The sequence below is a fragment of the Musa acuminata genome, chromosome BXJ1-6 (assembly GCF_036884655.1).
Source record: "Musa acuminata AAA Group cultivar baxijiao chromosome BXJ1-6, Cavendish_Baxijiao_AAA, whole genome shotgun sequence".
NCBI classification, from domain to species: domain Eukaryota; kingdom Viridiplantae; phylum Streptophyta; class Magnoliopsida; order Zingiberales; family Musaceae; genus Musa; species Musa acuminata.
The window spans coordinates 45,630,620-45,645,882 of record NC_088332.1 but is presented as its reverse complement, the minus strand read 5'-3'; the positions used below and the strand labels follow the sequence as shown (position 1 = coordinate 45,645,882).

Sequence of the window (15,263 nt, the reverse complement as noted above, 5' to 3'; positions counted from 1 at the left end):
TTATTTTGAGTTGACGTGTTACGACTTATGCTGATGTCATTGATTCGTATGGCCGATGCAAACACTGCACATTAGTGGACGAGTGATATAATACAATATACGAATCCCTACTTTCTTAGCATGTTATGGATTTATAATCTACCCCCTAATGGCTAATAATACCATTTCCCTCCTGATTTGATTTCATTTGGAAGTATATATGGTTTTCTGACACTCAACAACAAGTAACAGAGGCAAAGAAACAAAAAGAGAAGCTGCATCTCAACCAAATCCATGCGCTTTTAATTTCCACTCCTAGTCGCTCGAGATGGCATTGGATTTTTGATTCGATATGATATGTCAATCAAAAGATGTACACATTTCTATCCTTTGCACAGACCTAATCCCATAAAATCTTCTTTTCTCCTCGGAAGATATCTTCTCGTATCATTCAGAAAGTTGCAAGTGAAAGGTGGGCTAAACCTGTCTTCCTACTTTGTCCGGGATAAGTCAAAACGATTCGTTTTCAGTTGTGGGTGCTAAAAAGCATACATGTTCTATTTGAACATTGGTCTATGATTCACTTTTAGGCTTAGTAGATTCGCATATAAGTTTGATGATTACTTGTGATACGTACATTTTGGGTCAGCACGACAATGACGCATGCGGGAAAAGACTGATGGCGTTTCGAGGAAGCAATGAGATCTACCATGTTTTACTTATGTTCCTTCCATCTTAAGTTTTTACTTGTTGACTTACCGAAGACGTCATTCGCGTTTTAGTTGAGGGGAAATTAATTAGTTTGTCCCAAAGCTAACATCCACCGAGGATCACAAAAAATGGGGTTGGTAATTCCCCATATAAAAATTAGAGTTATAAAGTAATAATGCTTAAGATGAACAATATTCAACCTGGAAGCAAGCAAATGGATGCATGAAACTATGGGTTGGAGACCCCGATGGGTCTCATTTAGTAGAGTTGCTGAAGTTGACGAGGTAGAGGAAGTCTAGACTCGGTGACGTTGGTTCTGATGGCTTGCTTAAGCCCTTCAAGGGTAGCAAATGCTTTGCCTGTGAGAGCTGACGAGACTTGATAAGGAAGTTCGTTATATTATATGATTTTATCTAATTAGATAAGATATATTATTAGATATGATTAGATTATGATTATGATTATCAGTGAATAGTCACGTGAATTAGTCAACTAAATATTATAAATTTTCTCTCATCTCCCCCTTGTCGTTAATCTATCCTATGAATGATAAAAAGAGAAAAAAAAAATGTAAATATAGTTTTCTTTTTAGATCGATATTTCTATAACTTTTAAATCTGATGACGGTGCGTTCATAGATTAAATAAAAATTTTCTAAATGATATCGAAAAACATTCATCGTAAATTTGATATTAAAATATTTGTTTGACAAATCAAAGATCATAAGTATATAAAGATATTTATATGTATGAGATATAAAATAAAGATTAAGAGAGTCTTACCTTTAGTGGTCACACGATTCATCAAAGGATTTCATTAAACTAAGTATAGCTAAATCTTATAGTGGCACGGTCAAAGTCTATCAACTTTTTATCTTTTCTTTATCCACAAGGAATATTGTATAATATAATAATCTAGGTGATGATATTATCATATCAAGTCAAATTTTATACATACGAAAAGGAATATTATAAAATTTAATGATCCAATTGATGATGGCATTATCATATCAAGAATACGTGTTAGATCTAGTACATTAATTGTTGATAGAAAAATAATGATGTGATTAACACTTTCATTTCATTGGGCATGCATTTGATATCTCAGCAGTCATGTTGTTAATATTTTGACGTCACATGACTAATACTTATCGATGATTCATTCCTAATATTTATTTCTACTATATATTGCTAATATATCATCGTCTTCTTGACATTATTAACAACATCATAGTTGTTGTATGTCTAACAAATTCAACAGGGTCAAGAGATGTACGTAATCATCCGTAGCATCAATACATATCTATAAGCGTAACGGTCCAAGAGCCTCCTCATGGATGTTCTCCTACATAATATTTATAGCTTCTAATTCAACTCTAACACTCTTAATATTTTACGAACACCTCATTCCTTAGACCGAATTAAGTATTAAAGCGATAATGTCGAGTATACCCTCTTCAAAGGCAAGAACAGAATATGACTCAATTAATTCCGAGTCAACATCTCAATTGAACAATTAGATTTTTAACATAATAATTATCGATAATATAACTAATATTAGAACATATGTTTTGCATGATTTGATATTTTTCCAAATCGTTCACATAAAATATGACTCAATTGACTCCGAGTCGATATCCCAATCGAATAGATAGATTTTGATGTACTGTTGTCGATAATATAACTAATATTAAAACACATGTTTTGCGTGATTAGGTACAAAATGGAGAAATACCTTGTGTTGATGTGGAAAGCCAACCAAATGGCCATCACGTCTAGTTCCGCAGTGGAAGATCATGCAAATAGCCAACCAAATGGATGCACCCCTCGAGCACTAACGATGGACGCCATTGACGAGACAGGGCTCCAAAGATTAGGCTGAAGACACTTCTTATCCGAGCCAGTGGATGAGGTCAACCATTTGTCTTAGAGTTCTCTTTCACAGTCTCTTAAAGAAGAATAATTGCTGCCGCAATAAAACTTTTTCTTCCATCTCAATCCATCCGAATCTCTTGTCTTTTTAGTCTCGGACATATGATGAGCATGAAAGTTAAACTTAGATTAAATCTGAATTCTAGATGTATCGGACCACTAGAATATAAATTAGAATCATCGATCTCAACCCGATCTTTTGAGTTTCTCGACCGATAGATAGATCTCTCTCTAAATGAAAAATAAAAATAATTTAGCATTCATACAAAGGATCTTTAGAAACTCAAGAATCATGAAAATAACTTCCGTTCTATCTCTACAACGTTGTTCAAAGTGTGAAACACAATGCACGAACTCATTCTCGAACAAATCAACATCCGAAACGTGAGTCCGAACCCAAATCAAACCAAAGGAGATTCGATCACACTCGAAACACCTAAACGACTGCCCATCCACACCCAAAGAAGCCTAATCGATCCAATTCTGAACTAATAGCCCACGGCTTGCTAAGTGGACGGACCGGTGCGAACTCCGGTTGGGTGAGCCGCAACCCAAATCACAAATCACATAAATTCGAGCCCATCATTAAAATCCCGACAGCACGCTACGATTATCACGACCAATAATTTATGGGTCAACGAATAATCCTCGACATCAAGCCATGAGATACAAGTCATGGCAAGTAATAGGTCGAACACCGCATCCAAGTGTTGGACAAATCTACAACTTGACATTTGATACATGATCGATAAAATAATTTATCTAGTTTGTATTTGAGAGCGTGATTCTTTTAAATTAATCTTTTTATGCCTTTTTTTATGTTAAGAAAAAGAAAAATCTCTTTGTTGAGAATGAATCATAAATAAAGATCATTTCCTTGTCTCTTTTCCAAAAAGCATGGACACTCATTAACAAAAAGCTGGTTGGGAAGCTTTGCAGACACACAGAAAGGAGGAATAATTTGAGGGAGGGAGGGAGGGAGGGTGAAGAAAAGAAGAGACCTCACATGAGGGCAGCAGCCATCATGGTTGGACCATGCTACAGGTTAGGTTGATGATGGCAGTGACTTGTCAAAGAAAAGATGGAGATGGGAGCATATAGTGGGAGGCATTTTGTAGGCCCTCAATGGATTCATTTTCCGCGGAGTGGACCTCTCATCTGATGCATGATCATCTCCATCATTTCCTACTGCATCGTTTGCTCATCGTCGTGTCCTTGTCATATTTGTCCTTCAAATGTATCCTGACGTCTCTTCCCACTTCGCTTTTCTTATGATCTGCACGCTTTTACTGTTATGTCATGCCGCTGAGTTCATTTGATAATTCTAAGGACGACACCTTTCGTCACCATACGATCGTTTTCTTGTGATCTCTATGATATAATTCCGCAAGGAGTCGCGTCTGTGTTCATCCTATCCTCTTACATTCTACTGCGAGTGTGAAATAATAAGAAAGTAAATGACAGCAAAAATCAATTACCACAAGATGATCTCTTCCTTCTTTTTCTTTCTTTTTGAGAGGATTACAAATATAAGAACATTGGCTAAGGCTATCTAGAGGTACTGCTGCTGTTTCCTTTCGATCTGATGTTTCCTGAGATCTCACCCGGTAAGTAGTATCCCATCCATGAGGACATCGACCGACAGGGCCCGTACAGGGTGGTCGAGTGAACCCAAAACGTCACTTGGGAGAGGGGAGGGTAGGTTGGTGGAATTTGGGAACATGGCCTCGGACCTCCTCATCTCTCTTCCACTTCACTTCCTCCACAACATCCTCCCTCATCCAGCTACTCCAAGCATGCAATCACAAACTAGTTTTAGAGCAAAATGTACTACGTTAAGCAACAAGAATCAGAAATAAGTAGCATTCTTCGTCTTCTTGGGAGACGGATGAATTGGCAACCTGCAGTTGATATCTAGAGGTTTTGGTGGGCATGAACTTGCCCTGTTTCTGGGGCAAGAACCAACTGCGTCTCTAGCTCCGGCACGCAGTCTAAATTGACGCCAAACAATCTCAAACGCTTAGAGTGAGTCGGACGTCCCATCGCCTTGCTTCTCACTACATCAACCTCGTCATCTGTAAATGGATACGTTTCGCCAATCTATCAGCATGTGAATCAGTCACTTGGCACTAAATGGTACCGCAATGCAGCAAAATCCTACCTGCGCGAAGAGCGAGTCTCGTGGTCGATGAAGCTCTCGCCGTGTAGCACATGGGGATCCACGGAGCTGCCGCGTTGGCCATGGTCAAAGTGCAAGCTGCCGGTGGGCTCTCATCTTCACTGCGCCGCCTGCAACTAATGTAGAACCGGTCGCCGCGGTGCCGAAGACGCTCGAAGAAGACGACGTCGCCAGCATCGAGCCTCTTTTCCTTGACAAAGCCGCTCCAGCCCTTGGTCAGCACGTAGCTCTGGCTACTGGTCCAGTACGAGTAGCGGAACCGCCATGGCTTGCCCGACTCGTCCTCGAAACTCAAAAGATGGCCTTTCTCGCCCGAGTCGCCGTCGAGGGGGAAGTACTTCTCAGCGTGCTGTTTCGGTATGACCAATCTGTTGAGTTTGCCTACGTCGCTTGGAGTCAGGGGCTTCTCAAACATATGCTCCCTCTCATGCTCGACTCCTTCCTGCCCTACTCGGTACGTGTAATGGAAGTACTGGCGTGGGTTGATCATGGGAGACTCCTCCCAAGTCCAAGCTTGCGGATGATGTCGCGCTAGGGGGTTCATGGACATGTTAGAAACGAAGCAGAAGCGAGGGGGAGGGGGAAAGAAGAGCACGGGAAGTTGGTATATATGGGAGACGACGAGAGTGTCGTAGTTGCTGCAGAGAAGCTTGTAGAAAAATATGAGTCTCACGGTAGCAGAATAAATCTCAATGACTCAAATTAACATCTAATTCGATTAAAATATAGAATTTGGATTCGGGGAGAGGGGGCCTAATTCGATGAGCTGCGACACAGAGGTACATTATCAAGACGAAGGCGGACAGGAAGAATCAAGTCTCTGTAGCTCCCTACATTATCAAGTGATAAGGAATGATCAGGTTGTGCATGCTGCTACTTTAAAGGAGCGAGTGCTGCCGTTGTGGCTTTTTCAGAACCATACAGGACGAGACCGAGCGATTCCATTCCATGTGGCTGGTTGGGTTACATACATTTGAATCATTAGAATTGGGTTTGGTTTATTATATCTTACCTGCTGCCTCTCCGACGGATGCTCATCATCTTCTTGCGGCACTGAGTCGACCGTGAACCCAATTTGGCCCTCCGTATTTACCGGTTCGGTGTATGACCACGAAACCAACACTGAACTCGGTGCTTTTACTTCCGACTACAAAGATCCACAAGTGCACATCAAGAGGAATAATAAGTAGGAAGGCCTAAGTTTAGGTCAGGATCAACTTTTCTGCAGATTCTATCCATAGCAAATCTACCCACACAGTGGACTTTTGTCAAAATTGCATGTGTGTGTGTATATTTATCATCAAGTCGGGTGATTTTTTTTTTTTTTTGTCCAAATTGAACTGTTCATAATAGTACTGTTGAAAAGGATAAGGAAGCCATAGATTTCCTCAACTGAGTTTGGAGATAAGATTTGTCTCAAAGAAATCTTGTCCTGCTGACGTCACTCAATTCCTTCGACTCTCTTCTCTCTCTCATGATGCGTTTATGTGTTCTCCTTTTCACCGTCGTCTGCTAGTGCAACCCATGTGGTCGGCACCCTTGTAGGTAGGTTTTTGGGCAAGCCTACCTCGTTCTACTCAGCCTGCCCCCTAACTTCTTTCGAACTGCACATGACTGAGTGAACCTTTCGTGGTGCTTAGTATTTATTATAAGAGGCGGATGAAACAGATGCAAGTGTTCTTTTTCTTTAATTCCAGGCGTCTTGATCCGCCCACGCCTCTTCCACAGGATGCATGCAAGTGGTGCTCGACTCTTCGTCTTTTCCAACTTTAATGTTCTTTTAGTTCCAGAAGGGTGCAACGATTTGTAGGGATTTGAACTCTCTACGCCAACATAACCTAGCAAAATAGTGTTGAATGCAGGCATGCTTTCGGATGAATCTGACTGCATTTTGCATACCTTTTTTCCCCACAAAACCCTGCTGGAACAGTCACAATAGACAGATTCGGCAGCGTTGGCTAAGCTGAGAGAGAAGGCAGTCACACAATCGCTAACCCATAGCGACAAAATTTAGAGCAGACGGACCAAACCAGGAGAGTCGCTGCCACTTCTACCTGCTCACTATCGACTAACAGTGTGTCGATCCTCGCAAGACCCACCAACACCCATATGGACTGAGGTCAGTATGACAGTAGGAGTGCTTTGTACCCCTTGGGATAGCTGACACGAGCATACATATATAGAGGATTGCTGGTCTCAAGGGACAACACGCTCATGTTGGTGAGCCTGCATTGTTAAGTCATCGGTTGTGGTAAAGGTGCAGCTCACAAGTACTTTGGAATTGGAACTTATAAGGTCTTGATGCAAGTAGTTGTTAGGCCACCTGCTCAGGAGAACAGTCCAAGTGTTGTGTCCTCTAGGAGGTGTACTCATGCCTGGCCACGGCTCCAGCTTTGCTCCTCACTGATGTAGGACTTGGGAGAGCTGATCCATTGCAACCACTCGTCACCCACCTGCCTGGTTCCACAATAGGAGGCATCACCGCTTCCAGCTCTTGGAAGTTGCAGATGCATGTGAGACAGGATCGCGGATGGGTAACTCTGCATCGAAAAGACAAGTGATTCCGCTATGCTGGAGCAGCAGAGTGTTCTGTTCTGAGCAAGATAAGAAAACAGACCCCGAGCTGTCTAATTACTTGGCGACACGAGGTAAGAATGCAAGAATGTTTATTCTCTTTCTACTTGTTATATTTCCCATGGTTTGTGGTTGCTGCATCGATTCCAACTTTAGGCTGGAAGTGAGGGGGACCCTTAAGCCATGCCAAAACACACGGCTGGAGATGGAGTTCACCGAAGCTTATTCGGGCATTATTGGAATAGCCGTCATAGATTTGTATTGTAGTTCTTTTCACATGTGTTGCCTAAAACATGGGGTACGGCTTAACAGGCCTCTATCTATCTGCGTTGTCTTGTTGTCCTTTCAGCACAAGATTTCATCTGACATACTACGACTTTTGGAATCTTTTGATCAAAATACTACCATACTTATTCGGAAAATTGATTCGAAAAGCTAATACGAAACCTATTTCTTTCATCCGCAAGATAGGTTTAGCTATAAAATGCGGTATGTTCTGAAAAAAAAATCCGAAAATTCGCCCAACATCTACTTTTAAAGAATTAGATCTATCAGATCTTGGACGATTTCGCCGGTGTGGCCCAGCCTCGTGGTGCATAGGCCCTGTGCTGCTGGGCTCCCATAGCCCAATAATCCGAAGGCCCATAAAAGGCCGAATCATTTATCTAAGGATGGCCTGCAGGGTCAGGAACCCATGAGGAAATAAGATCCTTTATATTTAAACAAAGTATCTTAATTTTAATTCAATCAAGGTTAACATATGAAAACAAGAAACTGAATTACTAATGGAACAAATTTTAGACTGTAATTGGAAAAGGGAAATTAACAATTAAAGGAACCATTCAACAATATATGATGTGTTTGTGATTTTTATTACGAACATGCATCCCAAAAAAAAGATTAAAAGGCTTCATAAAAACTCTATTTATATCAATTATAATTACATTTTGATTTAAGTGTATATTGAAGGTGGATAAAAATATAAAATTGATTTATAAGGATTTAACGAATGTACTACTTCGATCAAAAGATACATGAGAATTAAAAGTAAATTCATCCATCTGAGATTTTTGTTTTTGAAAAGGTATCAAAGTTTTTACTAACCTAAACTGAAGAGCACATTTGATTGCGAAAAAGAAATATGATTATGCAGGAACAATATAACATTAATTTATGCAACAAAAAAAAAACCCCAGCATAAGTCATTGCAAATGGTTGTTCTTTTCCTCCCACATGGCCTCGTACTGTAGACCGCATTAAAATGAGGAGATCTTTAGGGCAGATAATGCCCGTATTGCGGCTTTATGACGGTGCTTTACTTTGAAGACACATGAAGTGGTTCCATCGCAAAACAAAGGAAAGATAGCAAGGTACAAGTTGCACTTCACTTCTTTTCACTTTTAGCATGCATTCGAGTGGTTTCTTCGATTTTTATTATATGGTGATCGATGGATAAGTTTGGAGAAAGAATTTCTTTTATTTATTTATTTACTTTATGTTGCACTGCATTTTCTTCCTTCCAACACCACTTCACTTTTGTTGCGTTCCACAGTACCTTTGCCTTTCTAATTATTAGAGCTGTCCTTTGTATCTTTTGGACCATCTTAGACCAAGCTTTTGACTGTGGCCATGACTGGTTTCAAAAGAACAACCCATTGCACATAAGCCTTTCAGCATTTAGAGCTGCAGGAGACGGTTGCATTTCTCTTCACCGGCAGATGTGCATCCGCCAAACATGTTCTGAAATCAATGCAAGAATGGGACTGATGATGCATGGCCTTAAGTGCTTCTTTAATTTGCTTTACCTTTCTTTGTACTTGCATCTACATGTGGAACTTTATAAAGAATTAGATTCTTCCATCTTCTTCTCTTCCCTTTCTCCTGCCGGTAAAAATAAGAAGGTAGCGACGTATGAATACATTCGATGGTCATCTCTTTCTTTCGGATGGGTAGATGGTCAAACTTCTTTTTACTCTCTTCGCGGTCTGCTTGGTTGTGGGTTCTAATGATACAACCAACAAAGTAATATGACTGGGGAATGCAGAGTGATCTTAGTAGGAAGGCGAGGAAAAAACCAAAGGAGATGGTGGAGCTCTGCTTTCCATGCAAAGAAAGGCACGCTAAGGAGGACCATTCGATGCTGCCCCTAACAAGTTAAGAATCTATTCAAACTATGCATCTTTACAGTACGTTTTGGTTGTCAAAGAAAAGCCAAATGCATAACGAAAACGTCTCTACGGTATGTTTGATTAAGAGGGGTTTACGATCATTCGTTCAGCTAAACCAGTTATTTGTGCCGCAGTCGTCAGTGGAAGTTCAACTCAGTTACTAAGCTTTTATGGAAAGAGGGAGGGGGAGAGAGATGTGGAAGGGGAAAAGGCAGACCTTTATGGAATTAATGGGGGTGGTGATATCCACAAGGCGATGACTTTATTCCTTGTTCTTTGAGTCATCAGGGTAAGGGGGGGAGCCGTACGCAGTTCCCGATTCTTTGAGGTCAGAGCAGACCATATGTTCGAAAAAAGAAGTCCATGTCATTTAAGAGGACCCATCCATCAAAAGATGGGCGGTCACAGACCCACTTCAGATGACCCACCCATTCATTCATGCAAAATCATTGTTGTCGGCAATCCAGCTTCCCGTCGAAAAAGAAGCAAAAGGAATCCCTTTTTCCACTTCGTCAAAGTGTTTCTGACCTCTCTGTAATGCCACCCCAACCTCATTTGTCGGTGTAAGACTCATCATTTTAGCAACAGGATGTAGTAGTGTTGCGTTGTTTGCTCGTGTGAAGAGATGTGTTTAGGTCTTGCTCAACAAGTGTCAAACTGTGGTGGGAAATAGAGTCAACATCTCCTGTTCTGCTACTGTTCAAGTAAATCCAGCATGTTTCTTCTTTACTTGTTTCCATATCATTTTGTTGTACTTTTATGATTTGCTTCGGCAACAGTCTTCTAAAGGTTCGGTTGTTGATGAGTAATTTGGTGGGAATATTTTTGTGGAAAAAGACTGCTTTGATGTGAATTGTGTTGGCGAATGACGCTACGGCTTATGTATGTACAGATGAAGAGTCTCTCTCCATTAGGTAAATGGCTTATGTATGGTTACAAATGTGGGAAGAGCTCAATTTATGATTTGATTCAAGAAATATATATATTTTTATATATAGAAATGAATCTTTAAGATATTCGATCAAGATTCGTAATCTTTAATAATACATTTTTTTTTTCTTTTTTACGTATGTTTTTTTTTTCTTTTTTTGGATATGCATATACATGGAAATGGAGAAAAGGTGGTGTCCCTTTGGATGCAGTGCTCGTCAACACATGCAGTGCAGTTTCCACTACAAAATCGACTTTGGACCCCCCGATTTAACCTCCCCTACAAGAAAAGCACAGTTCAAAGCCGGCGGATATCATTCTCCACCCCGTAAAGCAGATTAACTTAGACAGGAAAGCATAAAAAGTAGATAACCACTTCCGCATACACAGACATCCCCAACACTGCCTCATTCTCTCACATCCACATAAGCTTCATAGTCATAGATTAAAGCAGGTTGACAACCTAACTACACTCCCCCACTCCCTTTCCAAAGCCCTCTCATATATTCTCCAACAATCCCCAGTTCCCATCTCCACCCCATTCTTTCTCATCTATGTCTTCTAAAGGTCCATGAATTCCATCATGATAAACACCCCACAACCACTTGTTTGATCCTTCTTTCTTCACCTACTACCATCCATCGCTGCAGCAACAACAACAACAACATCGAGGAAGAGAGAGAGAAGCACATCTCCAGAAGATGAGAGCAGGTGGTTGCGCTGTGCAACAAGCCTTGACCCCGGAAGCAGCAGCTGTTGTGAAGCAAGCCATAAACCTAGCTCGACGGCGAGGACATGCACAGGTGACGCCCCTCCATGTGGCCAACACCATGCTTTCGTCTTCCACCGGCCTCCTCCGTGCCGCCTGCCTCCGGTCGCACTCCCACCCGCTGCAGTGCAAGGCTCTGGAGCTTTGTTTCAACGTTGCCCTCAATCGCCTGCCGGCCTCCTCTTTATCCACTCCCATCCTCGGTCCCACCCAAACCCATCTCCACCACCACCACCACCACCCTCCGTCCCTCTCCAACGCCCTCGTAGCGGCCTTCAAGAGAGCTCAGGCCCACCAGCGCCGCGGATCCATCGAAAGCCAGCAGCAGCCGCTGCTTGCGGTCAAGATCGAGCTCGAGCAACTCATCATCTCCATCCTCGACGACCCAAGCGTGAGTAGAGTCATGAGAGAGGCTGGCTTCTCCAGTACTCAAGTTAAGAGCAATGTGGAGCAAGCCGTATCCATGGAGATATGTGCATCCGCTTCTCCCACCCGTAGTCCTGGCAAGCCCAAGGACTCCGTCACTCACCTCACCACCCCACAAAAGACCAAAACGAGGTCTCTGCTTCAAGTGAAGAACGAGGATGTGATGAGTGTCGTTGACACTTTGGTCAGCGGGAGGCGGAGGAGGATCGTGATAGTGGGAGAGTGCTTGGCTACCGCAGAGGCTGTCGTTGGAGCAGTGATAGATAAAGTGGACAAAAAAGAGGTGCCTGAGGGTTTAAGGGACGTACAGTTCATAACACTCCCTCTCCTCTCGTTTAAGCATATGCCATTGGAGGAGGTTGATCAGAAGATTGGGGAGCTGAGGTGCTTCGTGAAGAGTTGCTGCGTGGAGAGAGGGGTTGTCTTGTACTTGAAGGATCTCAACTGGGCTGCCGAGTCCAGAATTGTTCGTGGGGAGAAGGGAAGAACTTATTATTGTCCTTTGGAGCATGTAATCATGGAGATTAGGAACTTGATCTGTGGTGGATTCGAGGGAGCAAATAGTAATGAGAGGCTTTGCCTCGTGTCGGCCGCAACATATCAGACCTACATGAGATGTCGGATTGGGAACCCTTCATTGGAGACTCTCTGGGGCCTTCAGCCTCTTCAAATTCCTGCAGGAGGCTTAGGATTAAGCCTCGACTGTGACAGGTACAGCATCATGTTCTCTATGATTTCACTGTATATATATTGCAATGCCATACTTGTCAACATCCAGAATAATCATTTGTTACTCAGTAGTTATTATCCTTAATTAGATTGTTCTCTTATTTCGAGATTAGATTAAACAACTATCACACTAGCAATTTAATCTTTTGCATACAGGATGTGTTTTCTTCTAAATCTTTTAAAAGTTTAATCACTAGTCATTTCTTTTGACACTACAAAAGTTGGATGCCTGAAATTTTTTCCTTCATTCTCTTTATGTTCTTCTTAATTTCTTTCATCGCAAATGGGATTTTATCCACCAGAACAGAACAGTGGGCAGTGGCTTTTTCTTTTAATGAAGAATCACTTGTTCCAGAAAACATAGATGGAGAAACAAATGTCTCGATAATTCACACTTTTTTGAGTAAATTTATATACATAGGTACCCTTTTTGTCTAACTCAAGCACTGTATCCAATTTTTCCTCAGTGATCTAAACCAAATGAGAAGCAAAATTGGTGGAGCTGCGCAACTTCTGCCTCCGGCAGAAGATGAAATAGGAAGTCATCTCGCGTGCTGCGCCGATTCTTCTATCAATTTTGAAGCTGAAGTTGAAATCTTGCGCAACCCTTCTTGTGGTAGCCACGGTTCGATATCCTCAAGCTTACCTTCGTGGCTCAAAAGATATAAAGAAGAGAACACCAGAGCAAACAACGTCGATCAGGTAATCTAATCTGTGATCGATATTATTTTTGACTTAAGACAGTAGATACGAATGATAGATGCCTTTCTCTCTCCTCTTCCAGGGCTGTCTCCGACTAAAAGATCTATGCGGGAAATGGAACTCCATCTGCGGTTCATCCCATAAAACCAGTACTCATAGATCTGAGATAACAACTAATTGCTCTTCAGTTTCTCCATCTTCGTCTTCCATCTGCACGTACGGTCATCACATTCCCAGCTTGCAACAGAGCCACCAACCTTGGACTCTATCTCTCGGGGCAAAACACCCATCTAGAGGACACATCTTGGTGGCAGAAGCTGTCGACGAGGAACCTGAACATAATTCAAGAATCAACGATCGAGAGAATGCAGGGCAAACATTGCCGATCTTACCATGTGTTTACCCCGAGTCAAACCCTAACTCAAATTCTTCGAGTGGTACCATGGAGATCGAGTTCCTTTCCAGATTCAAGGCGCTCAATGCCGAGAACCTAAATGCCCTCTGCAATGCACTGGAGAGAAAGGTCAGCTGGCAGCAGGATATAATACCTGAGATCGCGAGTACCATCCTCCAGTGCAGGTCGGGATTGATAAGAAGGAAAGATAAGCGGAAGCCTTCAGAGAGAAAGGAGGAGACGTGGCTGTTCTTTCAAGGAAGTGACACCGCAGGCAAGGAGAGGATAGCTAGAGAGCTCGCCAGACTCGTCTTTGGTTCTTACACCAACCTCATCACGGTTGGACTCGGTAACTTGTCGTCGACACGGTCCGACTCCACCGAAGACCCTCGGAATAAAAGGTCGAGAGCAGAAGCCAGTCGTAGCTATCTCGACTGCCTCTTTGAAGCCCTACGCGAGAACCCACACCGTGTTATCACGATGGAAGACATCGAGCAGGTAGATTACTACACTCTAGCGAGCATCAAGAGAGCCATGGAGGGAGGGAGGCTACAGAGCTACGGTGGTGAGGAAGTTGGTCTTTCTGATGCTATCGTCATCTTGAGCTGTGAAAGCTTCGATTCCCGGTCAAGGGCTTGCTCGCCTCTAGTTAAGCAGAAGGCCGAGGCCGAAGACGAGAAGCAAGAAGCGTCCGAGGATGTGGATACGTGCCATTCGATAGATTTAAATGTTTGTGCCGCAGGCGACATAGATCTCGGGACCTTTGACAATGCCGGGGTGATTGAATCTGTGGACAGGGCGTTCTTCTTTAAGTTGCCTGAGGAAATATAATTTGTTTGTTTATTCAGATCTTGAGATATATGTTCGATATTTTTCTTTGAATGAGAGGAACCAAAAGCTATGGTGTTTAGGTTACGTTTGCATGTAGGGGAAGATTGTATATTAGTAGTTATCTTTGTGTAAGTAATTACGAGTTCTCTTGGGATTATATTGACCATCTCATAGTATTTTTGACCTCCTCTCTAAGCCAAGTTTTTATCTCTAGTAAATACATAATAATATGTTATAGCCTTTCTGAATATTTTGTTTTAACCTCTCTCCTAAAGGCAAAAGAATTAATTTCCATTCATTTCCAATAAACTATTTAATCAAATTCAAAAAGTTATTATGATATATAATGCACTAACTGATACATTTTAATTAAATTATGAACTAAATCATTTAGGATAAAATACTCGTATCAGATTTTTCTTTTTTTTTACGAAAAAATATTAGACTCCATGAAAAGAAAGAAAAACGGTACCATATAAACTGGAAGTGAGAAAAACAAAAACAGAAAAGAGGGATACAATTCATAATTTCTAATATATTCTCCAAAATTCATAATTTATAGATCTTTAACCACATGTATTGTTGAAAGACTTAAGGCTGTCCAGTGAATTAAAATCAACCTTACAAGTCAGTGGGTGAACTATTATTCATCTCCCATTTGCATAAAATAGTTGTGTAATTCTTCTACAATGCAAAGAGGGCTAATACTCCTATCTAATCCAGTAGGATGAGGAGTCCATTCAAATCCAAGTAGTAGGGTTCCCCTTATTCTTGACTTGGATCTACCACCAATGGACTTGCTTTATTTAGGTGATCGCGCTTCGACATGGACACACCTGTGGGTCCACCCCCATTGCTTTTGGAAAGATTAGGTATGACTTGTTTATACTTCGTCTTGTATGAATGAATCTTCTACGCTGACTTGTTTATTATACCTGTG

General features: G+C 41.7%; 2 protein-coding genes across 3 annotated transcripts; one reads left to right on the top strand and one right to left on the bottom strand.

The window, feature by feature from the left end:
* Nucleotides 1-3,718: 3,718 nt before the first annotated feature.
* Nucleotides 3,719-5,714, bottom strand: LOC135677339 (B3 domain-containing protein Os11g0156000-like). 2 transcript variants are annotated; one of them, XM_065189551.1, is made up of 3 exons: nt 4,783-5,713; nt 4,523-4,696; nt 3,719-4,406 (listed from the first exon to the last, which is right to left on the bottom strand). In XM_065189551.1, the coding sequence occupies exons 1-2, from the start codon at nt 5,348-5,350 to the stop codon at nt 4,536-4,538; spliced, it is 729 nt and encodes a 242-aa protein (XP_065045623.1). In that variant the 5' UTR covers nt 5,351-5,713; the 3' UTR covers nt 3,719-4,406; nt 4,523-4,535. The 2 variants fall into 2 exon arrangements, with proteins under 2 accessions (XP_065045623.1, XP_065045624.1); XM_065189552.1 differs by having other exon boundaries at nt 3,719-4,696; nt 4,783-5,714.
* Nucleotides 5,715-10,984: 5,270 nt separating this feature from the next.
* On the top strand, nt 10,985-14,495 carry LOC103990039 (protein SMAX1-LIKE 3). The gene is made up of 3 exons (XM_009409061.3): nt 10,985-12,378; nt 12,864-13,098; nt 13,181-14,495. Exons 1-3 carry the CDS (start codon nt 11,174-11,176, stop codon nt 14,321-14,323), a joined length of 2,583 nt encoding a protein of 860 aa, XP_009407336.2. The 5' UTR covers nt 10,985-11,173; the 3' UTR covers nt 14,324-14,495.
* Nucleotides 14,496-15,263: the final 768 nt, after the last annotated feature.